The sequence below is a fragment of the Herpailurus yagouaroundi genome, unplaced genomic scaffold (assembly GCF_014898765.1).
Source record: "Herpailurus yagouaroundi ecotype Mexico unplaced genomic scaffold, PumYag 140, whole genome shotgun sequence".
NCBI lineage: Eukaryota > Metazoa > Chordata > Mammalia > Carnivora > Felidae > Herpailurus > Herpailurus yagouaroundi.
In genome coordinates, this window is record NW_024412395.1 from 13,894,644 (window position 1) to 13,910,201 (window position 15,558).

The window sequence follows — 15,558 nt, forward strand, 5'->3', positions numbered from 1 at the left end:
ACACACACACACACACACACACACACACACACAATGGAGAATTACTCGGCAATCAAAAAGAAGGAAATCTTGCCATTTGCAACTACGTGGATGGAACTGGAGGGTATTATGCTAAGTGAAATTAGTCAGAGAAAGACAAAAATCATATGACTTCACTCATATGAGGACTTTAAGAGACAAAACAGATGAACATAAGGGAAGGGAAGCAAAAGTAATATAAAAAGAGGGAGACTCATAAATATGGAGAACAAACTGAGGGTTACTGGAAGGGTTGTGGGGGGAGGGATGGGCCTAATGGGTAAGGGGCATTAAAGAATCTACTCCTGAAATCATGTTGCACTGTACGCTAACTAATTTGGATGTAAATTAAAAAAAAAATAAAAAAAAAAACAAAACCAAAAAATAGACTAATGGCAAAAAAAAAAGAAAAAGAATAAGAACTGAAATTTTCTACATCCTCCTCAATAGTTAATGTCACCTTTTTGTTGTTTTAATTTTAGTCATTCTAATGGTATGTAGTGCTATTTTATTATGATTTAATCTATATTTTCCTAATGTCTAATAATGTTGAATACTTCTTCATGAATTTATAACTTCCTTATACATTTCTGTTCACATTTTGATCTTTTTAATTGGTCTGTCTTTTCATTATTGAGATGCATATATTTGTATGATAACACATTTTGCAAAATATTTTCTCCTATTCTGTGTCTGTGTCTCTTTCTTTTCTTTTTTATATTTATTTTTGAGAGAGAGAGAGAAAGAGAGAAAGAGAGAGAAGCAGAGGGGCAGAGAGGGAGAGAAAGAGTCCCAAGCAGCTCTCAGCACAGAGCCCTATGTGGGGCTTCATCTCACAAACCTGTGCCAGAACCAAGAGTCGGAGGCCACTCAGCCACTTAGGCACCCCTGTGGCTGTTTCTTAATGGTGACTTTGTTGAAAACTTTCTAAGTTTGATGATGCCTAATGTATTATTTTTTCTTTTATGATTAATGGCTTTTTGCCTCTTCGGTATAACTAAGTTATATCTCGTATTTTTACCTAGAAGATTGACAGTATTATCTCTTAGATTTAGGACTGCAATTTATCTCAAATTAATTTTAGAATATGGTACATGATGTTAAATACCACTGTATTTTTCCTTTGGTTATTGATTGTTCCAGAATCATTTTCCCCCTTTGGATTGTTTTGGCACCTCTGATAAAAATCGATTGATCATATAAATAGGAAATCTATTTCCGGAAACTCTTATCAGTCAATTCAGTTGATCTGTCTGTGTGTCCTTATGCCTCCACTATCATCTCTCAGTTTCTGTGGCTTCCAGTTAATCCTGAAATCCAGTAGTGCAACTTCTCCAGCACTGTTGTTTTTTTTTGTTTTGTTTTGTTTTGTTTTTTTTAATTTTTTTTCAATGTTTATTTATTTTTGGGACAGAGAGAGACAGAGCATGAACGGGGGAGGGGCAGAGAGAGAGGGAGACACAGAATCGGAAACAGGCTCCAGGCTCCAGGCTCCAGGCTCCGAGCCATCAGCCCAGAGCCTGACGCGGGGCTCGAACTCACGGACCGCGAGATCGTGACCTGGCTGAAGTCGGACGCTTAACCGACTGCGCCACCCAGGCGCCCCGCACTGTTGTTTTTTTTAACAAGATTGTATAGCTCATTGGGTCTTTTGCACTTCCATATACATTCAGAAACAGCTTATCTGTTTCTACTAGATAGATAGATCAATTGATCAATCTGCTGGGAATTTGTATTGTATTGAAACTACAGTTCACTTCAAGGAGGATGCCATCTACAATATTAAGCCTTTCAGCTCAAACATGTGGCATATCTTTTATTTATTTAGGTCATCCTTAATGCCTTTCAAAAATGTAGTTTTCAATATGAGGATTTTGCACGCTATTTGTTAAATTTATCCTTATGTATTTAATGTTTTAAAGATTTTAGTGGCATTTTTTCTCATTATAATACTATGAATCGAGAAACACATTTTGATGCTTCTCAAATCCTTATTTTGAAAAAAATACAATCTTACAGAGAAGTTAAAAGACCAGTTCAAGAAACATTTGCACAGCCTTTAGACATATCCCTCATTAATTCCTATTTTGTTCCATTTGCTTTATTATTATATCTCTCTCCTGTTCTTAAACCATTTGAAAAGAGGGTAAAAAATATATTTTTTCAAAATCAATTGAATGTTAAAAATATACTTTTTCTAAACAACTTAACAGAAATTTTGAGTCATTATATCCATTTGCCCCTAAATAATTCAGTAAGTGTTCAAGAAAATTACAGTATCCTATATACTCACATTTATTTATAGAAAAATAATAAAAATCAGGAAATTGAACAAATAATTTAAACTGGTACACTGATTTGTGAATTATGACCCACTCTAGTCTTTTTTTGTGGATTTCTTACTTTTTATTTATGCAATGATGCCATCCACAAATAGAATTTTACTTCTTCCTTACCAATCACCATGATATTTATTCCTCACCAAGTTACTCTGGTTAGAATCTCTAATAAAGTTTGAATAACAGAGTGAGAATGTATATCCTTACCTTATTGCTGGTATTAAGATAACTAAGGAAAATGTTTTACCATAGAGTCTATTTATTGGGGTATTTTGTGGGTATCCTTTATCAAATTGAAAAATTTTTTTCTATTCATTTATGTTGAAGTTATCATGAATGAGTGATGAATTTTGTCAACTGTTTTTTTTAACTATTGAGATAACTGTTTATTTTAATTCTTTCCTTCTATTAAAATAATGAATTACACTGATTGTTTTTCAATATTAAACCAGTCATAAATTACCAAAATAAACCCCATTTAGTCACAGTGCACAATTCTCTATATTGCCACAGTTGATATGTTAATATGTTTAAGGAATTTTTTGTATATACGTGCATGAGACATCAGTCTAAAGTGTTCTCTCATATGGCCTTGCCTCGTTTTGTTAAGAGGATTATACTATGCTTACAAAATGAACTGAAAAGTTTCCTTCCTTCTCCACTCTCTGGAGATTGTAGAAATTATAAAATTTATTCCTTTTTATCCAGTTTTATTGAGATATAATTGACATAGAACATTGTATAAGTTTAAGGTATACAACATAATGACTTCATATATGTATATATTATGAAGTGGTTACCATAAGTTTAGTTAATATCCATTACCCCACGTAACTGCATTTTTTCTCCTTGTGATAAGAACTTTTAAGATTTATTCTCTTAGCTACTTTCAAATATACAATAAAGTATTGTTAACTATCATAATTATGTTGTACATTACTTCCCCAGAACTTACTTATCTTGTAACTGGAAGTTTGTATCTTTTAACCACCTTCACCCGGTTTCCCCACTCCCACCCAAACCCTCCCCTTTGCAAACAATCTCTTTTTCTCTAATTTTTTTTTCAATACACATACAAGTGAGATCATACTGTATTTGTCTTTCTCCGTCTGACTTACCTCATTTAGAATAAATGCCCTCAAGTTCCCTCCCTGTTGTCACAAATTGTAGGATTTCTTTATTTTTTATGGCTGAATAGTTATTCCAGTGTGGTGTGTGTGTGTATGTGTGTGTGACATTTTTTATCCATCCATCCACTGATGGACATATTTACCCCGTGTTTTGGCTATTTTAAATGATGCTGCAATGAACATGGGCTGACAAAGAGGCCTTTGAATAATGATTTCGTTTCCTTGAGATACATGCCCAGAGGTTGAATTGCTAGATCATACAGAAGTTTTACTTTTAATTTATAAATCTGCCATACTGTTTTCCATAGTGACTGTACCAATATACATTCCTACCACAGTGCACAGGATTCCCTTTCTCCATCGCCCTGATTCTATTTATCTCTTGTCTTTTTGATAATAGCCATGCTAACAAGTGTAAGGTTCATTGTGGTTTTGACTGAATTTCCCTAATGATTAGTGATGCCGAGCATCTTCTCATATACCTGTTGGCTATTTGAATATCTTCTTTGGAAAAATGTCTATTCAGGTCCTTTGTCCATTTTTAAATGAGATTATTAGATTTTTTTGTTTTTGTTTTATTTTGCTATTGAGTTATATGAGATCATTATATATTTTAGACTTAACTCCTAATCAGATATATGATTTGCAAATATATTCTTCCATTGCATAGGCTGGCTTTTTAATTTTCTTGACTATTTCTTTTGCTGTGTACAAGCCTTTTAGTTTGATAGTTTTGATTTACTTAAATTATCAATTACCTTTTAGAATATATAAAAAAAACTAGAAGACATTTTTATTTTACTCACATATTTACCATTTTTGGCACCTTTCTTTCCTTCATTTAGACTTGAGTTTCCATCTGGTGCTATTTTTTTTTTTTTTCAGACTGAATAACTTAATTTGATGTTATTTATACAGATCTACTTGTGATGAATTATCTCAGTTTTTACTCATCTGTAAATGTCTGTCTTCATGTTTGAAAGTTATTTTCATAGGACATAGACTTCGAGTTTACACTGTTTTTCTTCTAGTCCTTTAAAAATGCATTCCACTGCTTTCTGGCTTATGTTGTTTCTGATGACACAGAGGCAGTAATTTTCATCATTATATTCTCCCATATGTAATATATTTTTCTCTCAAGCTGTTTTCATTTTTTCCCTCTTAATCTTTGGTTTGCAATAATTTGAATATTATGTGCCTACTTATTTTCTTTGTTTTTATCTTGTTTGGGGTTTGCTTACTTCTTAGATATATAGGTTAATGTTTTGTTTTATTTTGTTTCAAATTTGGGATATTTTAAGTCATTATTTCTTTTTTTAAATGCTTATTTATTTTTGAGAAAGAGAAGGGGGGGTGGGCAAGGGGCAGAGAGAGAGGGTGACAGGATCTCAAGCAGGCTCTGAGTTGAAAGCAGAGAGCACGATATGGGGCTTGAACCCACAAACCGTGGGATCATGACCTGAGATGAAGTGAGACACTTAACTGACTGAGCCACCCAGGTGCCCCTTAAGTCATTAATTCGTTTTTTTTTTCCTGCCACAGTATCTCATATCTTGCCTTCTGTGTATATCCCATCATACATATACATCAGCTCATATTGTTCTACAGGTAATTGAGGCTTTGTTAATTTTTTTTTTTTCCGGTCATTTTTTCCTCAGGACTTCAGTTTGAATTGTTTTTATTTCCCTGACAACAACAGTGTCCAGTTTGTGTTTTAACCCATCCAGACAATTTTTCATTTCAGTTACTGTTGTTTTGAGTTCCTGAAATTTCATTGTTCTCTGTTTTACAGTTTATTTACCCACTGAAATGTCTCATCTATTCATTAATTAGGGCCACCCTTTAATTTACCAACTATCTTTCAAACAGATTTTTAAAAAATCTGTATCTGTTAATTTTAGTAACTCTATTGTGTGTAAGTCTGCTTTTATAAATATTTTGGCAGGGGGGTGAGAGGCAGGCAGGTTACATTTTCTATTTTTCTACATATATAGAATGTTTTGATTGTGTAATTGATATTTTAAATTTTAATTTTCCTTTTAAAGAGTAAACTATCTTCTGGGAAGACAGCTAATTTATAGGCATGCACTTCATCCTTCCCAGGTTGGATATAAAGGTTTATTGTAAAGAGTACAGAACAACCTTATTCCTAATGCATTTTCTTTCTGGGCTGTGAGTTGAATGCAAAGGGTTTTCAGTGAGAGTGCTCTGTGTTTGCTGCTGAGCACTCCAAAGTCTCCAAGCGTTGTGCAACCTGCAGATTCTCCTTTTGCTTCTCTGTGTGAAGCGTGTCATGTGCTTGCACAGTTAAGCATTGAGCTACAGTCTTGAGAGTCCCTCTACATGGATTGCCAGAGAGCTCTTCTCTCTGCAACTCCAAATCTGGTGGTACTTGTCCTCCAAATTTCAGCCACCACAATAGTCTCAAACTGATTCTCCCTGCCTACTGACATCAGTGATACCACTGTGCTTTTCTAGGGCCTCATTAACTTGCACTGTGATCTCAAAGTAGCCCCCACAGAAAGGTAGGCTTATCCTCTGTATTTATTTTATTTCACTATTTATGTGCTTATCCTGTTATTGTCTGAGAATAGTTGTGTAATACATTTTGTATAGCTTTATAGTTGGCAACAGCAGAGATGCTAGACTATCAACATGTACACCATCTTGTCCAGAAACAGAAGTTTGAGGGGCACATGGGTGGCTCAGCCAGTTAAGTGTCCAACTTTGGCTCAGGTCATGGTCTCACAGATCGTGGGTTTGAGTCCTGCATCGGGCTCTGTGCTGATAGCTCAGAGCCTGGAGCCTGCTTCGGAATTCTGTGGCACCCCTCTCTCTCTCTCTGCCCCTCCTCTGCTTGCTCTCACTCCTCTCCTCTCTCTCCCTCTCTCTCCCTCTCTCTCAAAAATAAATAAACATCAAAAAAATTTTAGAAACAAAAGTTTGAAAATTTCTGTTGTCAAATAATTGGGAATACTTTGGCAAGTAACAATAGAAGTGTACAATAGAGCAACTTAAACTGATTATAGTATTCCTCTCTGTAAAGAAGTTTAAAAATTACATGTACAGGATTTATTGCAGAGCTATAAAAACTGATTATAGAAATAGAAATGCAACCGGCTTTCAAAATCATAGTGGTTCAAGGACCACTTTATTTTTTACTCTTCTTACTTAATTTAAAAATAGAGATGCTGTCCATTATTTTATAAGACTAATCTGAATGACCATAGAAATTGAACTTTGGAATGTGTTTGAAGAAAACAGGAAAAATATTCCATATTCTCAAGTTAATCAAAGTCAAACTATGGAGAGAAAAATGTATTTCAGAATTAAACTAATGTGATTTAGAATCCCCTTAATACAAGAATTCATTTTTTTTAAATCTTGGTTTGTTCTCTTTTGCTTATCATATATTTCTCACTTCAAAGTTTAGATGATTTATGGATTAAAATATATACTCCTAATAGAAGGACTCTTTCCCAACTAACTTTGGAAGTTAAATATTGGTCCTTGTACAATGGATTGCCTGATTTCCCTTTGTGAGTAGCATAAAATACTTCATTTGAGGCATGAAAGAAAAGTAAATTATACTCACTCTACTACAAGCGCCAGTGGTGGTCTCACAGACCGTGAGGATGGAAATGTTCTGAGGCCGGTTTAACCATCTGACCACTGTCTTCGTATTGCTTACCCATTTAACCATAGTGATATAATATTCTCTAGTTCGGAAACAAAATTAAAACTTACATTTAGAGCCAGAGAACCTGTATGGCACCAATAATATACACTTGTTATTTTATATATAAGGATAAATGAAACACTATAAGGATGCCATATCACATTAATTTCTATTTATGTATGTATACACATCTGCTATTCTGAATACTCATGCACACATAAATACAAATATATGTGTGTGTATGTTAACACATGTACATATACATACAGGTACAAATATACAGAAAATTTGAGAATAAATTTGAAAGTGAATGATATCCCAGAAAGGAAATCCTTGGAAAAATAAAATAATCAAGGTGATAGACATTTATGAATATATTTTTTAATTTTCTATTGATTAACACTAACAGGTGCAATAAGCATAATTTTTTAAGCTATATTCTATTTTTGTAAAAAATGCAACCATTAATTAAAAGGCAAAACTTATTTTTGATTTCACAATTTTTTCTTATACATGATCTCTGTGTTATTTCACTGTACCCAGGGGCCAATCTTATTCTACACACACATGCATACACACACACACACACACACACACACACACACACACACACATAAATATAGACTATACATATATTATAATTTTAAAATCTTATTTAAAACAGTTTAAAATGAAGAAATCAAAATGAGGGAGATGAGGGATATTGAACCTTTGGTATAGTGAGGATGCTAATTAGTGGGGCCCAGAATGTTCTAAGGCTACTTCTAGATTAGGAAAGCTTATATTTTTTTCCTCTTATAATTAGTATATATTTCTTTCATTGTAGATTTTATGTTTAGGAAATTACACACTGTTTCAAAAAATCCTCAACCCATACAAACAAAATACAATTGTCAACAGTGATTCAATTTATTATAAAAAGGAAAAAAAAACTTTCCAACAAATTTGCCCAGTTTCAGAATAGATGAGGTGATTTAGAAATGGCTTGAGAAGTGCCGTCCATAAGCACTGTCTTAAAATTAATCCACCCAGTTTTTATATGATTTAGAAAAAAACCACCTATGGGAGAAAAGCTTTGTGATACAAATCACCTGTCCTTAGACAAAGGTGGGTTAGACATTTAGTTACATGAATCTTACGTTTCTAACGTTACTGAATAACTACCACTTTCTCCAGAAAACCTGTCAGCCCATCAGAGTGAAGGTGTCAGTAGAAGGGCAAGCAAAACTTATCATACAGTGAACCCTGCCATATTTTCTTCAGCAATCTCTTCAAGACATCTGGCACCCTTCAACACCAGCTAAGTCTCACTTGAAACTTGCCAAGAAACCCACTGAAATCATTACATGAAGTTCTCTAAATAGCTAACAAAGGCAACTTTGAATCAAATACGCAACTGGTTTAGGATCAGTCTTTGGGATTCTTCAAAGAATGATGCCCTGTTCATTTTTACTGTGTTTTGTTTAAACTATTTTGCACGCATTATCATGTTCAGCAGTGTGAATATCAAAAAGGGGGAAATATAGGTACTAACCTCTAATAGATTTCTCTAGAGGATTTAGCATGGAAGAAAATGATAGTGGATACTATAATCAGGAAAAGAAATGCTGAATTCTGACAATATATATTTCTAATTGCTGCAAATGTTATTCACAATTAAAGTTAAAAAATAGTGATTTTTTTTCAAGAAAAAATAGTGTGATTATTGTAAACAACTGACCACAGACTACAAAATCACCGAGGTTAATTTATAGAAAAATCTAGATAGAACTGGCATACATAAATTTTCAAACCCAATCAGAAATTTGTCTTAATTAGCTAAAGTGAGTAATATTATATATTGTGCCAAATGAGATGACAACCAACATGAACAATTTTTAAAATAATTAACAGCGGCCACAACAAACATAATTTCAATATTCATCTTAAGGGTTTTCCCTTCCAAAGTAGCCCTTAAGTGTAATGTTGCAAGAACATCCTCTTTATAATGTCTTCACAGACATTGATACATATTTATTATCTACAATAGAAAATCTTGACTTTTAACAAGGATTTCATGTTAGTAAAACAACTGAAATTCAACGAGTGCAAATCTGGTGAATAAGTGATTTTTAAAGGGGAACACTAATTTAGGTGTAAAATAAAGTTAAAATAATTAATTTATATTCATACCACTTAACATTTCTCTTTGATTAGATAATGTGATTAGTGTGTTTGTATGTAATGTGTCTTATGCCTACAAGCACAATTTACTGTGATGCCATCTATCTTAGGATATACCCTTATTTATAATCTGAAAGATGAGAGTTCTCCCCAAAATTGAATTTATAAGGTTTATCAGGGGTAACTTCAAACCACTGAAATTTCCACGATAAAGTGTTGTGATTATCTAAAATGAAAGTTAAAGTAAAGCTTCGCACATAAGAAGTAAGTCACACCCTGTATTCTTTCTTTCCTTGTCTCAGGATCCTAGGTGCACTTCTCCTTAGTTTGCTCATAAGTAATCAGGCTTCCTCAAATGAGGGAATAGGGAAGGGCCCTTACCTGGAAATCACATTCCTTGGCCTGCCTGCTGCTGATGTCCTCCTGGAAATCCATCTCAGGAACACATTAGATCTGGTGTCCCACGACCAGTGACCAGCGGAATTGTCCCTTCCTTACAACTGGCTTTCCTGCTTGTTCCTAGTCTCCATGGCTCTGGATTACCCAGGAAGTCCTCGAGGAGTTCATCCTCTTGAGCCACAGAGACAGAGACAAGCAGGTTAGAGGGATTGCACTCAAGTCAAGAAAGACTTTGTATCAGCTGGGTGGTCTGGCACAGAAGATCTAATTGTTCACAAGGGCACGTGGTATGGAGGCCCCAGCATCATCAGCAGACAGGTACAATGCTAGAAGTCACACCTGCGTTTTCACTGGCTTCCTGTCCAATCACTACTCTAAGTTCACAACATAATCTTTGTACGTATATGGTGGCACCAAACTCTCTCTCTTCCATAGTACGGGATCTCTACCCATAACTGTATGGTCATGGCATGCGTGACCAACTCATCGCTAGTCAATTCCAAAGACTTCTGTTAATAACTATGCATTATTGTGCTCGCTTCGGCAGCACATATAATAACTATGCATTACTTGTAAGAAGGGTCACTTAGGACATTTCTATGAACAGAGAAATTGTTATTAACTTGATTCTCTTGGAAGAAACAACATTCCTTGGCAGAAAAAAAAGATACAGTATAGACTAGACATACTTCAACGATACAGGAAGGACAAACTAGCAAGTCAAAGACACAGAGTAAGGAGAAACTACAGATAAAACATTACTGTTTCTCCTCAGCCTGGAGATATCTGAATACAAAGGATAATCACTTCCTCAAAACAATCTGGAAAATGCCTAGAACTTAAATATATATTTTTAAAATTTTACTTATAAATTCCAGCAAAGATAAGGAATGCTTATAATACCTTACACTCATAGTGTAAAAATTTACAAGATGTTACTTCCCCTTAAGATGAGATGAATTATCGGGGGAGCCTGGGTGACTCAGTAGGTTGAGTGGCCAACTCTTGATCTTGGCTCAGGTCACGATCTCACAGCTTATGAGATCAAGCCCTGTGTCTGGCTCTGTGCTGACAGCACGAATCTGCTTGGGATTTTTTCTCTCCCTCTCTGTTCCTCCTCCACTCATAAGAGAGTGAGGCTGCTGTCTCTCTCAAAATCAATAAATAAACTTAAAAAAAAAGATGAGGTGAATCATCTAACTCCCAAATGGGTCTGGAATGTTCATGAAGGGGCATTATCTTATTTCCTACTGTGCTACATTCTGAAGAATCAACACAGACAATAATTAAACAGTATAAGCTGAATTACTGTTGAAGAAAAGTTTCATTCATGATCTGAATTTGTTTGATAAAAGATCTTTAGCTGAATCACAAATATGCTTTTTGGAAAAAATAAAGAAGTATGGGGGAAGGAAAAAGGAAAACAAATTATGCCTTTCTCCAAGCTATGGTATCCTTTTATTTTTAAAACCATATAAATGGATAGAAATTTATTTTACATTCTTTGAGTAGAGTTTAAGTATCTGATTGAAGGGAAGATCTACTGAATGCTGATTCTACCTTGGGGACATATTTCTATTATAATTATGAACATTAGTTGTTATAAATCAATCAATCAACCAAGTAAAGAATCAACAGACCAAAACAAATGACCTAATGTCTTCAAATTCTATACAAACCTTGCTCTTTGGAACAGGAATGAAAGAATACAAGCTTATAAGGTAGCTCAAGGCCTAAGAGACCCTTTTTCTATTTATAAGTCTTCCTCCCCATATGGTATGCACATATATATTCAATTATTATTATTGTCATGATAGTGATTTTACGAGAGGGAAAAAAAAGCTAGGAGATGGTCATATATGAGGTTCAGATTTAGTGGAAAAAAAGAAAAAGAAAAAAAAGATAGTTCATAAATACACAGAGCAATTGAATAAGAGTCATGTATTGATTGCCGTTGTGCAGATCTGAAGATATTATAAAAATATAGTAGATGTTTAGACAGCATACCCAAAAAAGGAGTAGATATGTAAATTATTATGGGGTAAATTAACTATTTGGGTATTCTGCTACTGAGAGTTTAAATAGAATTTCAAATGATATGGGTAGCTATGAAACCATATGTTATGAACACAACGCAAACTCCACAAAAAAGAGAGCATATGATGGTCTTAACAGAGCATGGGGAAAGGACGAAGGTAATAAAATTAATTTATGCTTGTTTACATTTACACATTAAAAAATAATGATTTGTATATCTTGGAATTTGTAGGAATACGGTCACTAATAAATATGAGAATACTGGTACTGATAGTTGACAACAAAAATTTACTTTATATATTTACATATATGATTTTTTAATATAAAAAAGAATTTGAGGTAGCTTAGAAAGATTTAAGAATAACATGATAAAGAAAATTAGAAAGAGAAAAAGGATAATACGAGAGGGAAACAGGTGTTACCAAAGGTAAGCGTCATGTCCAAAGTACACTAATGCAGTTACATGACTCACCGTACACATAAGAAAAATATGGGAAGTTTTCAGGAGAAGCACATGCATCAGTTTAGATAAATCATAGATGTGTGTATATGTTTGCATATGAGTGTGTATGTGTATGTGTCTGTATAGAAATAGAGATACTGAAAGACACACACACACACACACACACACACACACAGGAAGAGACAGAAACAGAGAGGCAAAGAGACAGATAGAAACAGCACCAGACACAGACAGAACACTGTATAGAAATAGAGAGATTTAAAGAAAGACACACACACACACACACTCAGAGAGACAGAGAGGCAGAAAGACAGAAACAGAAACAGTACTAGACACAGAGACAGAACACTTCTCACGTGGCTTCAGAAAAATCATTGTGTTCTGGCGGGGACATCTCCAACCTATGCCTAAACGATGATAAACTTCTTAGAGCAAATATATTCTTAAATTATTTGTATGGAATACTCTCTGTTTGCCAGGTCCATTCTCCAACTGTCCCTCTGCAGTTTCCAGAGGCTGGCCTCTACAGTGAGCATGCCTTGACAGTGGAAGGCCTCTGCAGGATACTCAAAGATTGAGAGGAGAGAGAGTTCAGGGTATTAATTCCCGGGACCCACTCACTATTAGGGTATGGCTTGGCAATGACTGAATTGCTTAATCTGTGGACACATCCTACTGGTCCATCCTATTCTTCAGAACTACAGGCTTCTGGATTCATAACAGCCTGTGCTTCATTCCTTTAGTCCTGGGACCACCATACCTGTCCCTGATAGCCGACTTTAAATTGCTTTCCCATCCTTTGTGTTTCCCCTTAATCCTGCCCACATTTTTGATAATAGTCCCTTAATTAATTGCATTTCACTTACCCGCCTTGGGTGTGCCATTTTGTTAATTTTTAGGACCCTGACCATTCAATTATAAAAACCAGTACACTCTTTAGATCTCTCACTAGGAGGGCACAATAGTTTTCTAGCTAATTTCTATATGGCTAAAATACTAAGTATTATATATTAGAGATGTTAATAAACCTAAAACAAAATCAAAGAAAACATAAAAGTTTGGTTTCCATCTCATGTGAAGCTAGAGGAATGCAACTTTGTTTGATTCACATCATGGATATATTTATTTTGTTCATGTTTGTGTGTCTCTGGACCTAATACCTGTACATAGAGCATCAAGTGCTCTAAAATGATCTAAAATTCATTTATTACTCCTCTGTGAACTGGATTGAAGCTCTCTACCAGAAACAAATGAGTAAGGGAATACACTTCTGTAAAACTGAAGCAGGAGAAATATTTTAAAGTATCAGTTTTAAAGTAAATTTTGATCTTGAGTTTTTCAACAAAAAGCACACATTTCACGTGCTCTTCACATGCACTTAATGTGAGGCCATGAGGCAGAAAAAGCCAAATTGTTTGGTGCATTGTATATATAAGTTAATACATGACTCTCCCAAAATTGTAGACCAAATTCATCACTAAGTCAACATACCTGAATTACATTTAAGAAATCTTTCTTCACAAGATTCTTCCTCACTTTTAGCGAGATCTTTTATATTATTGCGCATACATACATACACACAGGCACACACATACATACATCCCTTTTCGGCATGGGTGACTAATTTTATCATATTGTACCTCAAATATTACAGATATACACTTAACTAGTAACCCAATAAATGACAATTGATTCTATCTTTAAGAATTTTTGTGTTTGGTGACATTGCTATATCCTATTGGGTGAACTCTCTAGCAGCCTCTTGGGTTATAAGGTCAAGGTCCAGAATCACCACTTTTTCTCAGAAGACTGGATATTGTAAAGTTGACTTCCACTTCAAAGATTTCAAATGATTAATGAAAATGAAGTGTGTGTGTGTGTGTGTGTGTGTGTGTGTGTGTGTGTATTACTTTAAGATGAAGTTTTTCAGACCCAGAGAGAGAGAGAGAGAGAGAGAGAGATTTGCCCAAGGTCACCTAATGAAATGATGGCAGAGATTTGACTCAGACACCCCAGTCTAGTGATCTTCTCTGTTAATTAAGAGCATTAAAACAAACTGAAGAAAAAGACAAGAGCTCAGGACATAAAATACAAATGGCTTCCATCATTATTTCATCTGTGCTTAATTCCTTCATGGCTAGCAGACCGAGTGCGGAATTAGAGTTCCTACCTGATTTGGCCAACTCTATTGCCTTCTAAATGTTAATTCCAGTGGTCCTGTAAGGTCTTCCATCATGACCTGCATGAAATGCTCTGTAACTTGTAGGAGGCTTTACCACATTTTCTACTTCTGCTACCAACTAATCTTGGGGTTCAATTTTCTCCCCGAGCCTCATCTTTTCCATCACTAATAGGAACAAATTATATTAGGTAGTTATGGGTGCCCTACTGGTGTAAGCCTTCCATAAATTTTTAATAACTTTATAAGTAGGAAACATTTCCACATACTTCAAGCTATAATATCTGTGAAAATCCCCAATTCTGATAAAATTTTCCTGAATACATTGATGGATCAACGTTTGAGTGGAATTTATAGGTGAATCAATCCCCTAGGACTGATTGTTGATGGCATCAAAACAAAGTTTGAGCTTAGCCCCATATCATCCAATATAGTGTGAAAGTATTTTCCCAAGTCAGCTACCTATTCCTTCCCCAGGACCTTTGTAAAGTTTTAAAGGGCTGCACTATTTGAAAGAACACCCTTGAAGTTTGAGACCACTCTGAATTTCAAAATCCACATGGATATTTGATTCACTGTTCACTACTAGAAATTTTGCTAATATTAAAATGATGCTTCTGACACATAAAGTGTTTCTTCTATTTCCATTCAAACTTCCTAAATAAGAAGGCTTCTTATGTAGGATGTTTTAAAACAACATCTCATTACATTTCCCTGCCTGGAGAAGAAACCTAGGGAATCACTCCCAAGTTATAGGGAGAATTTCTTCTGGAAAAACCACACAAATTCTAGGAAGACTGTACTCTTTTAAAGAAGATCTCTTTTCAGGTCCTTTTAAAAGAGGCATTTCCAGGAAGAAAATTCAATGGAAAATTATCCTTTGCTCCCATCTCCCTGTCACATCTCCTGCAAAAGGCCCAATTCTCAGTATCACTACATTTAGTCATTTTGTGGTGCTGCTAATCACTTGGAAACTTTAAATGCTCCCTGAGAACAAGAAATCCAGAATGAGTTCATTCCTGCACTAATGGGACAACCTCAGATTTATTTTCAAGTGGATTTGTTGAGCTTATCACCTCTCTCTAAATTGCAACAAAATGATAATTGAAGTTAAAGTAACTATTTCCAAGTAAAAATAAAATGGAGATTGC

The 15,558-nt window shown here is 34.8% G+C and overlaps 1 protein-coding gene across 3 annotated transcripts in view; it reads right to left on the bottom strand.

Annotated features, from left to right (window-relative positions):
* DPP10 (dipeptidyl peptidase like 10) overlaps positions 1-15,558 on the bottom strand; it is a 1,330,293-nt gene that overhangs the window by 94,588 nt on the left and 1,220,147 nt on the right. For all 3 annotated transcript variants that reach the window (XM_040474884.1, XM_040474883.1, XM_040474885.1), the window contains exon 11: positions 7,083-7,206. In XM_040474884.1, coding sequence (XP_040330818.1) covers positions 7,083-7,206 — 124 coding nt within the window. The remainder of the gene's footprint in view (positions 1-7,082; positions 7,207-15,558) is intronic.